Raw genomic sequence first — 18,084 nt, 5'->3', positions numbered from 1 at the left:
CAGAGCAGGCAGAAGGATGGAAGAACTTTGTTGAGGGGAACAGCGGGAGGCAGGAGAGGTCTGCGCGCCATGTGGGACCCTCCTCTGGTGTCCAGGGAGCAGCCGGGGATCGAACCAGCGCTGCAGAGGCTGCAGGCAGCTTCGCACCCAGCGGTCAACTGCTGCACCACGGGGGAGGCCCTGGCATTTTCATTTTTAAATGCCTTTAAATTTGTTTGAAATGAGCAGGTTGTAAAAATTAAGTGACTTCTGAAGCTAAAATAGGGCCTCCCTGGTGGCACAAGTTGTTAAGAGGCAGCCTGTGAAGCTCTCTGCAGCCACCACAGTGTGAGTTTGCTCCCTTGCCTACCAGGGAGCTATATACATGACGCGGCAGACCTCTCCTGTCTGGCCTGCTGCTCCCCTCAGCAGTGTATTTTAGTCAGTCTCCCTGCTCTGTTTCCCACTCTGTCTCTGGTGAATCCTCTCACCCCCCGAGCCTCTGGCCTGTACCCCAGCTCTTGTATGCATAAATAAATAAATCTGTAAAAAATGCTAAAATATTGGTATATTTGACCAAAGAATTGAATAAATAAAAAGTATATAAAACCACAAACAGTAAGATCTAATGGCAGAAATGGATTTTCACATATCTATAATAACTCCAAATGTAAATGGACTACACTCATCAATTAAAAAACATGGAGTATCTTCCAGCTTACACCAGTAAGAATGGCGCACATCAAAAAAATAAGCAACAACAAATGTTGGCAAAGATGCAGTGGTGAAAAAAGAACTCTCTTACATTGCTGGTGGGAGTGCAAACTGGTCCAACTCTGTGGAATGGTGTCTTGAGATTCCTCAGTCTACTAAATATGGAGCTGCCATACAATCCAGCAATTCCACTTCTAGGGATCTACCCAAGGATACAAAAACAGTGATTCAAAAGAGCGCCTGCAATTCAAAAAAGATTGCAACACTATTTACAATAGGTAAAAGCTGGAAACAACCCAAATGCCCAAAAATGGATGACTGGATGAAGAAGATGTGGTATATATACACAATGGAATATTATTCAGCTATCAAAAAAGATAAACTCATGCCATTCACAGCAACATGGATGGAGCTAGAAGGAATTATGCTCAGTGAAATAAGCCAGAAGGAAAAAGTAAATATCGTATGGTTTCACTTATGACAGGAATATAGGGGAACCAAATAAAACATCAGTTTTAAAAAAATAATAACAGTACAAACCACAACAAAGCAAAAACAGATAATTATAAACCAGAGACATACTGCAGGGGAGGAGGAGGGAGAAGGGTGAAGGGAGGGAGGAGAACATGGACTGTGGTGATGGTGCATGGGTGCCTTGGGGAAGGAACTTCCAGGAGGACTCAATCTGAGGGGGTGGGGAGGGAAGAAAATATTGTGTAAACAATGTAAAAAATGATATATGTTAAAATAAAAAAAATAGGTTAAAAAAAACCATGGAGTATCTAGTTAAATTGGGAAGCAAAATCCAACCTTTTTTTGTATCCAGGAAACACACCTAAACTCCAGAGACAATCATGGAATCAGAATAAAGGGTTGTAAAATTTTCCTACAAGCACATGGGACTCAAAACAAGACAAAATATATTATCAGTTAAGAAAGGTAACAAGAGACAAAGAGGGACACTATATAATGCTAAAGGAAATGAAACATTGAGAAGACATGTATGCATCAAAAGTAGGAGCACCAAAATACACTAGGCAACTACCATCAACTCAGAAGAGAAGCATAGTAAAAAACACAGTAGTAGTTGGAGATTTCAACACCTCACTCTCACTAACGGACATATCAACTAGACAGAAAATAAACAGGGGTATAATAGCCTTAAATAGAAATAGTAGACCTCTGAGCCTCATAGACATAAGGATGATATTGTACCCCCAAAAAGCAGAATACACATTTTTCTCAATTGCGTATGTGACATTCTCCAGAACAGACCACATTCTTGAACACAAAACAAATACCAATACATACATGAAGACTGAAATCATACTCAGTATCTTCTCAGACCATAAAGGTATCTAACTAGAAATAAACTACCAAAAGATAGCAGGAAAATCTTTCAATACATGGAGAATAAACAACACACTAGTGAAAGACCATTGAGTTAATGAGAAAATCAAAAAAGAAATTAGAAAAATACTCCAGACAAATGAAAATGAGCATACAATGATTCAAAATTATGCCATCTAACAAAATCAGTACTCAGAGGGAAATACATAGCAAGATAGGACCACATCAGGAAATAAGAAAGTGCTCAACTGTCATTCTCAGCTTGAGAAATTAGAAAAGCAAGAACAAACAATTCAATAGACAGTAAAACAACAAAAATAATAAAAATCAAAGCAGGATAAATGAAGTAGAAATTAAAAAGAGAGTACAGAAATCACTGAAACCAAAAGTTGGTTCTTTGAAAAATAAGCTCAGTAGACAAACCGCTAGCAAGGCTCACTAAGAAAATAAAGGAGAAAGCTCAAATAAATGGATTCAAAAATGAAGGTGGAGAAATCATAACAGATTTCATAACAGATGCTGCAGAAATTCAAAGGATAATTAGAGACTACTATGAACACCTATATATTAACAAATTCAAAGAGCTAAAAAAAAGGACAAATTCCTAGAATTATGCGATTATTCAAGACTGAATAGGGAAGATAGAGAAACCCTGAATAAACAATTACAAGCAAGGAAATTCAAACAGTACACAAAACTCTCCAAATAACAAGAATCCAGGAGATGGCTTCGCAAGTGAATTCTTGCGAATTCACCAAACCTTCAAACAGGAACTAATGCCTATCTTACTCGAAGTGTTCCAAATATTAAAAAAGAAGGAATATGTCCAAGTACCTTTTATGAAGCCAATATTACTCTAATACCAAGATTAAAGAATGACAACACAAAAGAAGAAAATTACAGACCAAGCTTACTAATGAACACAGATGAAAAAATCCTGAATAAAATCCTAGCAAACTATATCCAACAATGCATTCAAAGGATAATACACCATGATCAAGTGAGATTGACTCAGAAACACAGGGATGTTTCAACATCTGAAAATCAATCAATATAAGGCATCACATCAACAAAAAGAACATGGAGGGAGGGTGGCATAATGCTCCATGATGGTGGAGTAAGGGCAAATCCGTAGTAGATGCACTATGGTAGTAATACCTGATGGGGATACCCCAATGTCACCTCAGTTAAAAATAAAATATTTTTTTAAAATGATAGCACAAAAAGTTAAAAATGTAAAAGCAGCACTTTCATGCTTTGTTTTTGGAGCACAAAAAAGAGAAAAGCTGCTCACTGATGCGGGAAAACTGTTGCATGTATGATTGTTATCATCCTACAGTCATTCCAGTAGGGATACATTCCAAGTTTCCAAGAAAGCTTATCCTTCTAAGAAGTAAGATTAATCATAATTCTGTAATTGAAAATGTCCATACTTTGGGTCTGGCATGATTCTGTATACCAGTATAACTGATTAGTTGCTTTTATCGTCTTCAGAGAATTTCACCTCTGAGAATCTCCCTTAGATTTTTTTTAAGTCCTTAGAGATTAATGTACTTATTCATCTCCTTGGAGGTCAAAGTCCTCTTAACAAGTAAAAGTATTCCCTTGCTTAGAGAGGGCATCTCAGGGTACAGGAATGGAGGAGATCTCACTGTTGCTTACTCAGTATCATTAAATATTAAAGCTATAACAGGTCTTGATGATCATGCACCCACTCCATCCTCCTATAGAAAGAGAGGTGAAGTAACATTCCCAAAGTCACAGTGTGAATGAGTGACACAGCTGGAAAAAGAACTTGGCTTTAGAGATGGTAAGAGTGGACTTTGATTTCTTTTTCCTTTCCTAGAGTTGCCATGTGGTTTACGTTATACTTGATGCTCATAGAGCACACTCTAAACAGGCTCAGCAAGACACTAGAGCTGACAGTTTGAATCTATCCACGTGACAGGAAAGAAAAGACTGCATTTTTGACAGCATTCAAGTGCACAGATTCTGCATGCCTTTGTCCTAAAGCATTCACCACAATAGAAATGATGTGAATTGCAAGTTTATATTCCAATAAAACTACAGTGGGCCCCCAAATAACTCTTTATTACTAGCCTAGTTCAAATGAAGTTGGAAGAAAAGTTTTCTGTTGCTATGGGTGTGCAGTGGGTAGAGAAATAGGAAAATTCTTTTGTCTTCCTACTTATGCCTACATATTTTTATTATGCCATAAAATACACTGAAATCTATCCTAGAAAGAAAAATACTTAGCTGACTTCATACTCACTTGAATTATAGAATTAAAAATAAAATTGAAAACTTCCTTAACTTGGAGCATCTCCTGTGTTGAATGCTAAGTAATAATCCACTGCACATAAAAGATGCCAGCAAACTTGAATATTACGTTTTGCACTCTTAAGCAAACTTGATGTCCTCAGCACTGAGGTGCCCCCGCTCTAAGATGTTGTCTCAGAAAATTCATAATTGCTGAGTGCCTGTGTGTCCCAGACACCAATTTAATCTTTGATGCCAAATATGTATTTACAGCTTAGTCTTATCTGATTTCCTATGACAGTTTTAATGAGTGCATTGTATAGATATTTTATTTTCGTGTAAATATAGCTGTGTATTCAGCTAAGTTTAACAAAATCCTGACATAAGTACATACTCCTATTCAGGTACTGGTGTAACATAATTGTATACTTAATGCAGTAGTTTATATTGCAAGCCTGTTCCAATTTCTTTGTCATTTTTTTTTTCAGTCAAAGTAGTAGAAAAGCTTGGCCAATCATGAAAAAATAATTTAAAAATATTTCTGTGGCTTTTCTTTTTCCTAGCTACACACACCCTGATTTGTAAAGGACATGAGTGAATGCAATTTTTCCACTGAGTTTGTCCTAGAAGGATTAACACACCAGCCAGAACTCCAGCTGCCCCTCTTCTTCCTGTTTCTGGGAATCTACATGGTCACTGTAATGGGTAACCTGGGAATGATCTTCTTAATCACTTTCAATGCTAAGCTCCACTCTCCCATGTACTTTTTTCTGGGTAATTTGTCATTCATTGATTTCTCTTTCTCAACAATTGTTACCCCCAAACTCCTGGGAAACTTTGTATTGGAGCAAAATGTTATTTCCTACCCTGGATGTATGACACAGCTTTTCTTCTTCTGTGTTTTTGGTATTGCAGAGTGTTATATGCTGTCAGCAATGGCATATGATAGATATGTGGCTATCTGTAGTCCTCTGTTGTACAGTGTCACCATGTCCCAAAAAGTGTGCAATGCATTGGTGGCTGGGGTCTACACTATGGCAATACTTGGAGCGTTAGCCTACACGATCTCCATGGTCATGCTTTCCTTCTGTGGGGACAATGTCATCCACCATTACTTCTGTGATATAATTCCTTTTCTCAAGACCGCCTCTTCCAACACTCATGCAAATGAGCTTCTAGTGTTATTCTTGGCTGGATTCAATGTGCTGTCAACAACCGGGGCCGTCATTGTCTCCTACATTTTCATTATTGCCAATGTTCTTCAAATTCCCTCAGCTGCAGGAAGGTCCAAAGCCTTTGGCACCTGTGGCTCTCACCTGACAGCTGTTGGGATCTTTTATGGCTCCATTGTATTTATGTATTTAAAGCCCTCCTCCAGCAGCAGCATGATGCAGGAGAAGGTGGCCTCTGTGTTCTACACCACGGTGGTCCCCATGCTGAACCCCTTGATCTATAGCTTGAGAAATAAAGATGTAAAGAATGTGCTGAGAAAAGTCCTGGGGATGAGGTCTGGTCACCTCACGGGGTAGGAGTCAGTTACCGAAGGTCATGGCAGCAGTGTATTGGTTTCTTCATCTCAGAACTCATTTCTCTTATTTTTGTCTGAAATGAAATGTCCCATTCTCATTTCTTCTCCATTGACTGCTTATGTTGCCTCATTTATAGTTTATACATATATGCAGCATACCCTTTGAGCAAATTTACATATTTGATTCAGTTATCTTTGATGAATTTAAGAGGTTCATTTTGAAAGATTCCATAGAATCTATTAATGTAATAATAAGGGTCATTCTTCCCCTCTTATTAGGGAAAAACCCTAATAGAATATTGAACTTGTGATCATGGGAAAGACCAAAATTCATAGTATACTTTGCTGGTTTGTTGTTCCCCTCCTGCCTTTTTCTTCTTCCATGTCTCTTTCTCCTGAAGAGTCTACTTCCAAAATGAATGAACATTGACAAAAATGAATGAAGAAATTTTTGACAACAAATAGTCTCGCACAATGTAGGCAAATGAACTGTTTACTGAAAGGAAGCTTCATTCTAACAAAAGAAAACTGACAATGCTGTTTCTTCACATTTGCACTTTGTAAGGAATGAATTTCCCTTAGAAATCTCAGCTTAGTGATTGTGGACCTGTTCCTAAGAAACAAACTCTGTTTCATTCCCAAATTGTATTTCCTAAGGAATTCTCCCCACAAGCACACACGTTTACATTGGGTTAGACCTGAGTCCTTCTCACTTACTCTGATTTAGACATCTGTTGCCTTCCACCTTCTAATATCTAACACTGTCTTTAGCTTCTTGGTATTCTTCCTCAAGAGTGTTGTTCATGCTTTAAATATTACAGGATTTCCCTGGTTTCCTTTGATAATCCATTTCTAGTTTGATACATTTTGGTCCAAGAGGATACTGGGTATGATTTCAATCTTCATGAATTTGTTTTATGACTCCAGATGTGATCTACTCTGGAAAATGTACCCTATACTTGAGAAAAAATGTGTATTCTCTTTGTGGGCATGCATGCCTTGTGCATCTCTATTAGGTCTTTGTTTAAAAGCTGCTTTTATTGTCACTGAAATGACTTGATGTATAAAATCAGTTATCCAAATATAAGTCAGTTTTTTTCTGGATTCTTAATCTATTCTATTTGTCTACTTGATTCTATTCTATTTGTCTACTTTAATCTTGGTGGAGTACCATGTTGTTGTTATCACAGCATCTTTAATGTCAAGACATTGGTTGATCCCAGTCATGTCAGTCCTCTAACATATTGTTATTCAAAGTTGTACAGTTGTAAAATATTTCCTGTATTTCCATACAAATTTCAGAATGGAGATGTCAATATTTATATGCATACGCCATTTTCACGATCTTATTCTGGATCTCTTGAATGTGAAATCAGTTTAAGGAGTTTTTCCATCCTGGCAAAACTGATATTACTCTCCAAAGGACATGATAAACCATGCCAGGTATTTAAGTCTTTTTTTTTTGCACTCTTTTGCAGTTTTTAATATAAAGGTTTGTACATATATTGTGAGATATCCTCTTATATTTTCTGCTTGCTTGATGCAATGCTAGTTTTGTTTCCCACAGGTATGCAGTAGATATTAATATATTAATATTGTACCTGGCAGTGTAGATAAAAGGACATATTGGCTAAAGTGATGGTTTTGAGTTAATCACTAGATTTTTCTACAGTTTTAGATGTGCTTCCATGTTAATGCCTCTTATTTGTATATTGTCTGGTTTGGTATCAGGGCATTTTGAATTATATTATGAATTAATAAGTATTTCTCTTCTTTGAGTTTCTAGAAGTGCTCAGAATTATTTTTCTTTTCTTCTTTTGAAGTGTGCTAATTCTTAGTAAAAATGGGCAAAATAAAATCAATGAATAATTGAGGAAAGATTCCTTCTTGAGAGTGAGAATCAAAGCTAACATATAGTTAAAGTGAATGCTCTGAGAAAGGTTCTCAGAAGTCAGGAGAGGTGGAGAATGTAAACCTTGTTTTCCTCTGTAAGTCCTGTTGAATTATTTGGCTTTAAATCTGCATAGAGTGAAAATTTCTAAGGGTCAACTGTATGATATTGTAGTAACAGTAATAATTTGTATAATTAAAACTTTGAGAGTGTAATTCTCATTTTTTAAATCATTAATCACTTGAGTTATATTTTAATTATTTTATATTTAATCACTTGAGTTATATGTTTATATATTTTTTATATATTAATGAGTCAGGTCTTTCTAACAGTACATAAGTTTCAGGTGTGCTTCGTTATACATCAACATCTGTATCTACAACATTAAGTTCATTCCTAAATTCCAGTTCACTGGTTCACAGTCAATACTGATGCCAAATTCACAAAACAAGCTTCCTCATTCCTTTCTGGTGACCAGTAATTTGTTCTTCATAGTTTAAAAGGTAACTTTTATTTTATTTAGTTCTATGTTTATTTTGTTGCATTTTTTTTTGTACCATACATCAGTGAAATCATATGTTGTTTCCTTCTTCTTCTGATTTACTTCACTAAGCATATTACCTTGAAGTTCCTTCCATTTTGTTGCAATGCCAGAATTTCATCTTTTTATAGCTGACAAGTCCATTTTATATTATCACATTATCTTTATCAATCATCTGTTCATGGGCAATTAGGTTGTTACCAGTTCTTAGCATTGCAAATAATGTTGCAATGATCGTGATTGAGCTAAAGTGTTTTTAAAATAGTGTTTGTGTATCTGCAATGAAATACCCAAATTGGGATGACCAGATTAATTAGAATTTGCATTTGTAGCTTTTTGAGGCTCTCCATACTGCTTTCCATAATGGCTACCCCAGTTTCATTCCCAACAACAGTGCAAAGCTGCCGTTTTCTCCACTCCTCTCCAACACTTGTTTAGTGCCTTTTGAAAGCCAGACATCTTCACAGGGGTGAGGTGGTACTTTATGTTTTTGACTTGAATATTTCAAGTTGATGAGGTTTGGAACGTCTTTTCACATGCTTGGTGTCTTAGAAAAGTGTCTGTTCAGATCCTTTAACCATTTTTTAATCTGGATATATGTTTTATCATTAAGTTTTATGAGTTCTTTATATATTTTGGATAATAACCACTTATTGAAATGGGTGTGAAAAATGTGTGATTTGCAAATATCTTCTCCCATTTAGTAGCATGTCCTTTCATTTTGCTGATAATTTCTTTTACCAAAGAAAGCTTTTATTTTGATAAAGTTCTACTTGTTTATGTTTCTCCCCCCTTTGCTGTTGGATTCAATGTCAAGGAGCATTTTTAGGTATTTTCTACATAGTTTATGGTTTCATGTTGTCCATGAAATTCTTCAGTGCATTTTGAATTAAATGTTGTTGATGGAATTAGGCAATGGTCTAGTCTCAGACTTGTTTTAATTTAGAGATAAGTGGAAACAAATTTTGCATTCATGTTGTCATACTCATAAACTGCAACTTAAGAAACTTTTGTTAGGAAGCAAAGGCTCTAGGGCTGTATTCTGAATTTTTACCAGTGAGCTGAATTTTGGACTTTCCTAATGGGCATAAGTCTCACTCAGGAATACATGGCTGAGCCCATGGTCAAAAGATAAGACAGAGTCTCTAAGGAAAGCACAGCATAATACCCCTGTTAGATGAAGCGGACACTGAAAACCTCTCTGATTTTCTGCCTCTGTAGTCACAGATTAGGCAATAGTCACAGGTTAACAAATATCATTGAAAACATGGAAAAACTCTTAAATTACACCTCATAGCATTGAAAAAAAATGCCCACATAATCTGGTATGGGACTCTATTTGAATTCACATACTATGTATGCCAGAGATATACAGAAATGTCTCCATTAGGCATGTGCAAAAAATATCAAAGCATGTGTCAACTAACCCCAACCACCAACAGAAAAAAAAAAAAAAGGAAAGATGGTAGAAATGGGGGAAAGAGAAGTCAACAAAATGAAGAAACCACCAGTTTTACTTATAGTGAAGAGGGAGAAGTGGACACAACCAAGGACAGGTTCTCACTTCTAAATAGACTTCAGGTTCTTTGCTCAGCAGAGACTTAAGTGGGCTACCCCATAACACCAGGGTTATAAATCAAATGAGAAACAATCATCTCACACAGTCTTGTAATTTCTTCTATTTTAAATTGGGTGATTTTGCTTCTGGTATGATGGTAATTGTTTTTGTTTATAAAAGCTTGTATATTATGATGCTAATTTAATAAAAAATTTACTCAATCTCATCTGAGTGTCTCTTTTCTCTTTATAGATTACTGCTGGAATTTAGTGTCTCTGTTGTGTCAGTTGTGGGATGACTGTTTGGCATTTTCATTTTTAAATGCCTTTAAATTTGCTTGAAATGAGCAAGTTGTAAAAATTAAGTGACTTCAAAAGCTAAAATAGGGCCTCCCTGGTGGCACAAGTGGTTAAGAGACAGCTGTGAAGCTGTCTGCAGCCACCGCAGCATGAGTTTGCTCCCCTGCCTACTAGGGAGCTACATACATGGTGCGGCAGACCTCTCCTCTTTCCTGTGTGGCCCGCTGCTCCCCCTCAGCAGTGTATTTCAGTCAGTCTGCCTGTTCTGTTCCCCACTCTGTCTCTGGTGAATCCTCTCACCCCCTGCACCTCTGGCTTATACTCCAGCTCTTATATGCATAAAGCTTTTAAAAAATGCTAAAATATTGGTATATTTGATCAAAAAAATCTTGCACATTAATCATTTTTTCCTTTTATGATAGTATCAAAATTTAGATGCCAGCAACCAGGATGATGCTTATCCCATTCATACATAATCAAAATATTGAGGTTGCAGTCTTATTTTTTTAATAAATGAATACCCATTGTCCCCACAAGACGTGTTGAGAAAACCATCTATCCTTGTGAATTGCTTTTGTGAATTCTTTGTCAATCATTTGTTGACTGCATTTCTGTGGAGTTTTGTCTGGGCTTTCTGCTCTATTCTGTTCCTGTGATGTGGTTTTGCTTTGTTTTTTCACTTTGTGGGACCATGCTGCCTGGCTACTGCAGTTGTAGCAGTCTTTAAGTGGGATAATTCCCATCTTCTGAACTTGTTTTTCTTTTGCAGTAATCAGGTGGATATCTTTTGCCTTCACATTTAATTTCTACTAGTTTTATAAAATGCACAAAATTATTTTGAATTATTTACTGATTTGCGAATCATTTAGAAAATTTAATTTGTGGCTACATGTCCATACCTCCATGTTGTACACACTCTTCACCAAAGATCCAAGGTAAATGCCCTATCACTTTCCTCCCCAATCCCATTTTCTCTATTATCTATTAAGAAATGACATATTAACAATATTGATGTCTTAAAATCATTTTAAATTTGTTTGCAATGAGCAAGTTGAAAACATTAAGTGACTCTCAAAGCTAAAACATTGGTATATTTGACCAAAGAACTGAATAAAAAGTATATTAAACGACAAACAGTAAGATAAAATGGCCAAAACAGATTTTCACATATCTATAATAACTCCGTATGTAAGTGGACTGAACTCATCAATTAAAATACATGGAGTATCTAGTTGAATTGGGAAGCAGAATCCAATCTTTTTTGTATCCAGGAAACACACCTAAACTCCAGAGACAAACATGGTATCAGAATAAAGGGTTGTAAAATTATCCTACAAACACATGGGACTCAAAACAAGACAAAATACATTACCAGTTAAGAAAGGTAACAAGAGACAAAGAGGGACACTATATAATGCTAAAGAGAATAATACATCAAGAAGACATACACTCATCAATGTGTATGCACCAAAGGTAGGAGCACCAAAATACTCTAGGCAACTACTATCAACGCTGAAAAGAAGCATGGAAAAAACACATTTGTAGTAGGAGATTTCAACCCCTCATTCTCACTAATGGACATAGCAAATAGACAGAAAATAAACGTGTACAATAGCCTTAAATAGAAACCTCACAGAAATATAGAGGATATTGTATCTCCGAAAAGCAGAATACACATTTTTCTCAATTGTATATGTGACATTCTCCAGAAGAGACCATATTCTTGGATACAAAACAAATACCAATAATTACATGAGGACTGAAATCATACTCAGCATCTTCTCAGATCATTAAGGTATCTAACTAGAACTAAACTACTAAAAGAAAGCATGAAAATCTTTTAATACATGGAGAATGAACAACGTACTACTGAAGGACCACTGACTTAATGAGAAAATCAAAGATATTTAAGAAATACTCCAAGACAAATTTAAATGATCACACAATGATTCAAAATGCATGGCATCTAACAAAATAAGTACTCAGAGGGAAATACATAGCAATATAGGATCACTCAAGAAATATGAAAGAATTCAAATAAACAACCTTCTTTCTCAACTTGAGGAATTAGAAAAACAAGAATGAACAATCCAATAGACAGTAGAGCAACAAAAATAATAAAAATCAAAGCAGGATTAATGAAATAGATATTAAAAGGACAATCCAAGAAATTATTGAAACCAAGTTGGTTATTTGAAAAAATAAGCTAAATAGACAAACCTTTAGCAAGGCTCACTAAGAAAATAAAGGAGAAAGCTCAAATAGAATCAAAAATGAATGTGGAGAAAACACAACAGATGCTGCAGAAATTCAAAGGATAATTAAAAGTCTACTATGAAACACCTCTATACTAACAAATTCAATAAGCTTAAAAGATGGACAAATTCTTAGAATTATGCAATTAATCAAGACTGAAGAGGGAAGATAGAGAAACCCTGGATAAGACAATTACAAACAAGGAAATTCAAACAGTACTCAAAACTCTCCAAATAACAAGAATCCAGGAAATGGCTTCACAAGTGAATTCTACCAAACCTTCAAAGAGGAACAAATGCCTATCTTACTAAAAGTCTTCCAAATATTGGAACAAGAACAGACATACAGACCAATGGAATCGAATAGAAAATCCAGAAATAAACCCACAGATTTATGGTCAACTAATCTTTGACAAAGGAGCAAAGACTATGCATTGGAGCAAAGAAAGTTTGTTCAATAAATGGTGCTGGGAAAACTGGGTTGCTACATGCAAAAGAATGAAGCTTGACCACTACCACACACCATACACAAAAATCAACTCAAAATGTATTAAAGAACTAGACATAAGACCTGAAACCATAAAATATATAGAAGGAAATATAGGCGAAACACTACGTGATTTGCACATCAAAGACATCTTTACAGACACATCACCGAAAGCAGTGATAGTGAAGGCAAAGATCAACAGCTGGGACTACATCAAATTAAAGAGCTTCTGCACAGCAAAAGAGACAATAACAAAAACAAAGAGAAAACCCCACCAACTGGGAGAACATTTTTGCACCCAACACTAATGATAAAGGACTGATCACAAAAATCTACAAAGAGCTGATGAGACTCAGCAACAACAAAGAAAAGAATCCAGTCAAAAAATGGGCAGAAGAGCTAAAAAGAATCTTCTCTGAAGAGGAAATGCAAATGGCCAACAGACATATGAAAAAATGTTCAACATCACTTGTCATCAGGGAAATGCAAATCAAAACTACCATGAGATACCATCTTACACCAGTGAGAATGGCACATATTAAAAAAACTAGCAACAACAAATGTTGGCGAGGGTGTGGAGAAAAAGGAACTCTCCTGCACTGTTGGTGGGAGTGCAAACTGCTCCAACCACTATGGAGAGCTGTGTGGAGATTCCTCAACCTACTAAAGATTGAGCTTCCATATGATCCAGCAATTCCACTCCTAGGTATTTACCCAAAGGACACAGAAACATCAATTCCGAAGAACACCTGCACCCCTATGTTTATAGCAGCACTATTTACAATAGCTAAGCTTTGGAAACAACCCAAATGCCCAAAAATAGATGACTGGATCAAGAAGATGTGGTACATATATACCATGGAATATTACTCAGCATTCAAAAAAGATAAACACATGCAATTTGCAGCAACATGGATGGCGCTGGAAGGGATCATGCTCAGCGAAATAAGCCAAAAAGAAAAAGAAAAATACCGGATGGTCTCACTCATAGCAGGAATCTAGAAAACTTAAAATAAGGGACCAGGAAAATGAATAGCTATAAAAAAGTGAAAATCAAAATCAACAAAAAACTATGAACCAGAGACACTTTTGGGGGGTGGGGGCGGGAGGGGAGGGATGGGGGTCAGAATGGGGGGGTTGCAATTGTATGGGGGAATATAAAATAAAATTTATTATTAAAAAAAATTCTTCCAAATATTAAAAAAGAAGGAATATGTCCAAGTACCTTTTATGAAGCCAATATCACTCTAATACCAAGATCAAACAAAGACAAAATTACAGACCAAGCTTACTAATGAACACAGATGCATAAATCCTGAATAAAATCCTAGCAAACTGAATCTAACAATGCATTAAAAGGATAATACACTATGACCACATGGGATTCATACCAGGAACACAAGCATGTTTTAACATCTGAACAGGGAGGGAGGGAGGCTCCATGATGGTGGAGTAAGGGTGAATTAGTAGATGCACTAGGGTGGTAATACCTGATGGGGCTACCCCATGGTCACCTCAGTTAAAAATAAATTAATTTTTTAAAATGATAGCACAAAAGAGTTAATAATGTAAAAGCCACACTCTGATCCTTTGTTTTTTGGTGCACAGGAAAAGAAAGGCTGGGGTTTTGTTCACTGATGCAGGAGAACTGCTACATGTCTGATTGTTATTGTCCTACAATATTCCAGAAGGGAGACATTCAAATTTTGCAAGAAGTGGTTTGTCCTTCTAAGAAGTAATATTAAGCATAATTCTGTATATTGGAAATGCCCATACTTTGTGTCTACCATGATTCTGTATGCCAGTATAACTGATTAATTGCTTTTATCTTCTTGGGAGAATTTCACCACTGAGAATTTCCCTTGGATTTTTTTTTCCATCCTTGGAGAATACTGTACTCATTCATCTCCTTGGAGGTCAAAGTCTTGTGAATAACAACTCAGAGTATTCCCTTGCTTAGAAAGAATAGCTCAGGATATAGGAATGGAGGGGAGTCTCACTAATACTCAGTATCATTAAATCTTAGAACTGTAACAGGTCTAAGTGATCATCCACTCACTAAATCCTTCTGTAGACAAGCCAAGGTGAAGTACCTTTCCCAGAGTCACAGAGCGAATGGGTGACACAGCTGGAAAAGGAAATTGACTTTAGAGATGGTAACAGTGAGGTTTGATTTCTTCTTCCTTTCCTAGAGTTGCCATCTGATTTACATCACACTCTAAACAGGGTGCCCATACATCACACTCTAAATAGGGTCAGCAAGGCACTAGAAGGGTAATGTCTGTCATTTAGCTGACAGTATGAATCTATCCACACAACAGGAAATAAAGCACCAGCTTTTTTTTTTTTTTTTTTTTTATCTTAAATTTTATTTTTATATTCCCCCATACAATTGCAAACGCCCCATTCTGACCCCAATCCTTCCCCTCCCGCCCCCCACCCCCCAAAAAGTGTCTCTGGTTCATAGTTTTTTGTTGATTTTGATTTTCACTTTCTTATATTCATTTTCCTGGTCCCTTATTTAAGTTTTCTAGATTCCTGCTATGAGTGAGACCATCCGGTATTTTTCTTTTTCTTTTTGGTAAAGCACCAGCTTTTGACTGCACTCAAGTGCACACATTCTGCATGTCCTTTGCTTAAAGCATTCATTTCAAATGGAATTACTACCGTGAATTTCAAGTTTTCATTGCAATGAAACTACAATTTGGTCAAATATATCTCGTTACGGGCCTAATGCAACTGAAGTTGGAAAAAAAGTGTTTTCTGTTGCCTGTGGGTGTGCAGTGGGTAGAGAAATACAGAAATTCTCTGTCTTCCTCCTGTTCCTAATATTTTCTTTTTTTTTAAGATTTATTTTATTTATACAATAGCTGGGGTGTAGGCCAGAGTCACAGGAGGGTGAGAGGATTCACCAGAGAAAGAGAGGGGAGCAGAACAGGCAGACAAAAAGCACTGCTGAGGGGAGCAGCGGGCAAGACAGGTGAGGTCTGCCATGCCATGTGGGTTTCTCCCTGGCTGGCTGGGAGTTGAACCATGCTGCCGAAGTTGCGGACAGCTTCATAGTGCTGCTCTCAAACCACTGCGCCACCTTGTTCCTAATATTTTCTATTATGCAATGACAGTACTCTCAAAATTCTTCCTAGGAAGTAAAATATATAGCTGATTTCATACTCATTTGAATTACAGACTTCAAAATAAAATTGAAAACTTCCTTAACTTAGAGCATCAAGTTCTCCAAGATCCCCTTGTGCTTGAAACCTTGTTCCAATACGTGCATTTACTCTCCGCTTCCTGCTGGAGAAGGGTTCTGTGTTGCATGCTAAGCAACAATCCACTGCACATAAAAGATGCCAGCAAATCTGAATATTAACTTTTGTACTCTCAATTAAACCTCAGTTTCCCCAGCACTGAGGTGCCCACACTTTATAAGTGTTGTTCAGAAAATTCATAATTGCTGAGTGCCTGTGTGTCCCAGACACCAATTTAATCTTTGATGCTAAAAACGTAATTACAGCTTTGATTTGTCTGATTTCCTATGACAATTTTCACAAGCATGTTGTATTGATTTTTTTATATCACTACCTTTGATATATTTGATAAACATAACACAATCCTGAATACTTAACACAATCCTGACATGAATGAATCATCATAATTATATAGAATTCTTGAATAGTTGTATAATTATAATACAGAAGTTTATTGAGAGCCTATTCAAATTTTATTGCCCCTTTTTTCAGTGAAAATGGTAAAAAACCTCACTGCAAGTTATGGAACACAGTATTTTTTTTTAATTCCTGTGATTTTTCTTTTCTAGCTACAATTCCATGTTTCCTGAAAGAAATGACTGGGTGCAATTATTCCACTGTGACTGAGTTTGTCCTAGAAGGATTAACACACCAGCCAGAACTCCAGCTGCCCCTCTTCTTCCTGTTTCTGGGAATCTACGTGGTCACTGTAATGGGAAACCTGGGGATGATCCTCCTAATCACTTTGAATGCCAAGCTCCAATCTCCCATGTACTTCTTTCTGGGTAATTTGTCATTCATCGATCTCTTTTACTCATCAGTTGTTACCCCCAAACTCCTGGGAAACTTTGTTTTGGAGCAGAATGTTATTTCCTACCCTGGATGTATCACACAGCTTTTCTTTTTTTGTGTTTTTGCTATTGGAGAGTGTTTTATGTTGACTGCAATGGCATATGATAGATATGTGGCTATCTGTAATCCACTGCTGTACAGTGTCACCATGTCCCAAAAAGTGTGCAATGCATTGGTTGTTGGGGTCTACACCATGGGTACAATTGGAGCTTTATCCCATACAATCTCTATGACCAGAATTTCCTTCTGTGGGGACAATGTCGTCCACGATTACTTCTGTGATATAATTCCTCTCCTCAAACTCTCCTGTTCTAGCACTTATATAAACGAGCTTCTAGTGATATATGTGGGTGGGTTCAATGTGCTGTCAACAACTGGGACCATCATTGTCTCTTATGCTTTCATTATTGCTAATATTCTTCGAATTCCCTCAGCTGAAGGCAGGTCCAAAGCCTTTGGTACCTGTGGCTCTCACCTGACAGCTGTTGGGATCTTTTATGGCTCCATCGTGTTTATGTATTTTAAGCCCTCCTCCAGCAGCAGCATGACGCAGGAGAAGGTGGCCTCTGTGTTCTATACCACGGTGGTCCCCATGCTGAATCCCTTGATCTATAGCTTGAGAAATAAGGATGTAAAGAACGTGCTGAGAAAAGTCATCGCGAAGATGTATGGGTCACCTCAGGGTGGGGGTCAGAACCAGTGAAGGTCATGGCAGCAGCATGCTGATTTCTTCTTAGAACTCACTTCTTTTTCAGTTTCTTAAAAGTAGCATCCATTCTTGTTTTCCCTTCCCTTAGCTTCCTTCCATTATGAGTCTTGTTGAATTATTTTGTTTTTGAGTTTTCTGAGTGCATTACATATTTTGGATAATAATTCTTTGTTTATGTGATTTGTAAATATTGTCTCCCATTTAGTAGGATTTTTTTTTTCATTTTGGTGATCATTTGCTTTACTAAGTAGTTTTTTAATTTTCTTTTTTAATTTCTTGTGTGTGTGTGTGTGTGTGTGTAGAAGAACTAGGGTGTAGGCCAGAGGTGTGTGGGGTGAGAAGATTCACCAGAGACAGTGCGGGGAGCAGAACAGGCAGATTGAGTGAAATACACTGCTGAGGGGAGCAGTGGGC

At 36.8% G+C, this 18,084-nt stretch overlaps 2 protein-coding genes across 2 annotated transcripts in view; both read left to right on the top strand.

Moving 5' to 3' along the window:
* The window catches only part of LOC119242111 (olfactory receptor 151-like), a 368,040-nt gene extending 350,376 nt beyond the window's left edge, over positions 1-17,664 (top strand). Inside the window, exon 4 of the mRNA XM_037507891.2 lies at positions 16,679-17,664. Coding sequence (XP_037363788.2) covers positions 16,679-17,664 — 986 coding nt within the window. The remainder of the gene's footprint in view (positions 1-16,678) is intronic.
* On the top strand, positions 4,890-5,831 carry LOC119242113 (olfactory receptor 8D1-like). The gene has a single exon (XM_037507893.1). The coding sequence runs from the start codon at positions 4,893-4,895 to the stop codon at positions 5,829-5,831; it is 939 nt and encodes a 312-aa protein (XP_037363790.1). The 5' UTR covers positions 4,890-4,892.
* Positions 17,665-18,084: the final 420 nt, after the last annotated feature.

The sequence above is a fragment of the Talpa occidentalis genome, unplaced genomic scaffold (genome assembly GCF_014898055.3).
Source record: "Talpa occidentalis isolate TD23 unplaced genomic scaffold, MPIMG_talOcc4v2.1 talOcc4.12, whole genome shotgun sequence".
Lineage (NCBI taxonomy): Eukaryota > Metazoa > Chordata > Mammalia > Eulipotyphla > Talpidae > Talpa > Talpa occidentalis.
Note: the sequence above shows the minus strand (reverse complement) of the source record. Positions and strands in the feature narration are given on the sequence as shown.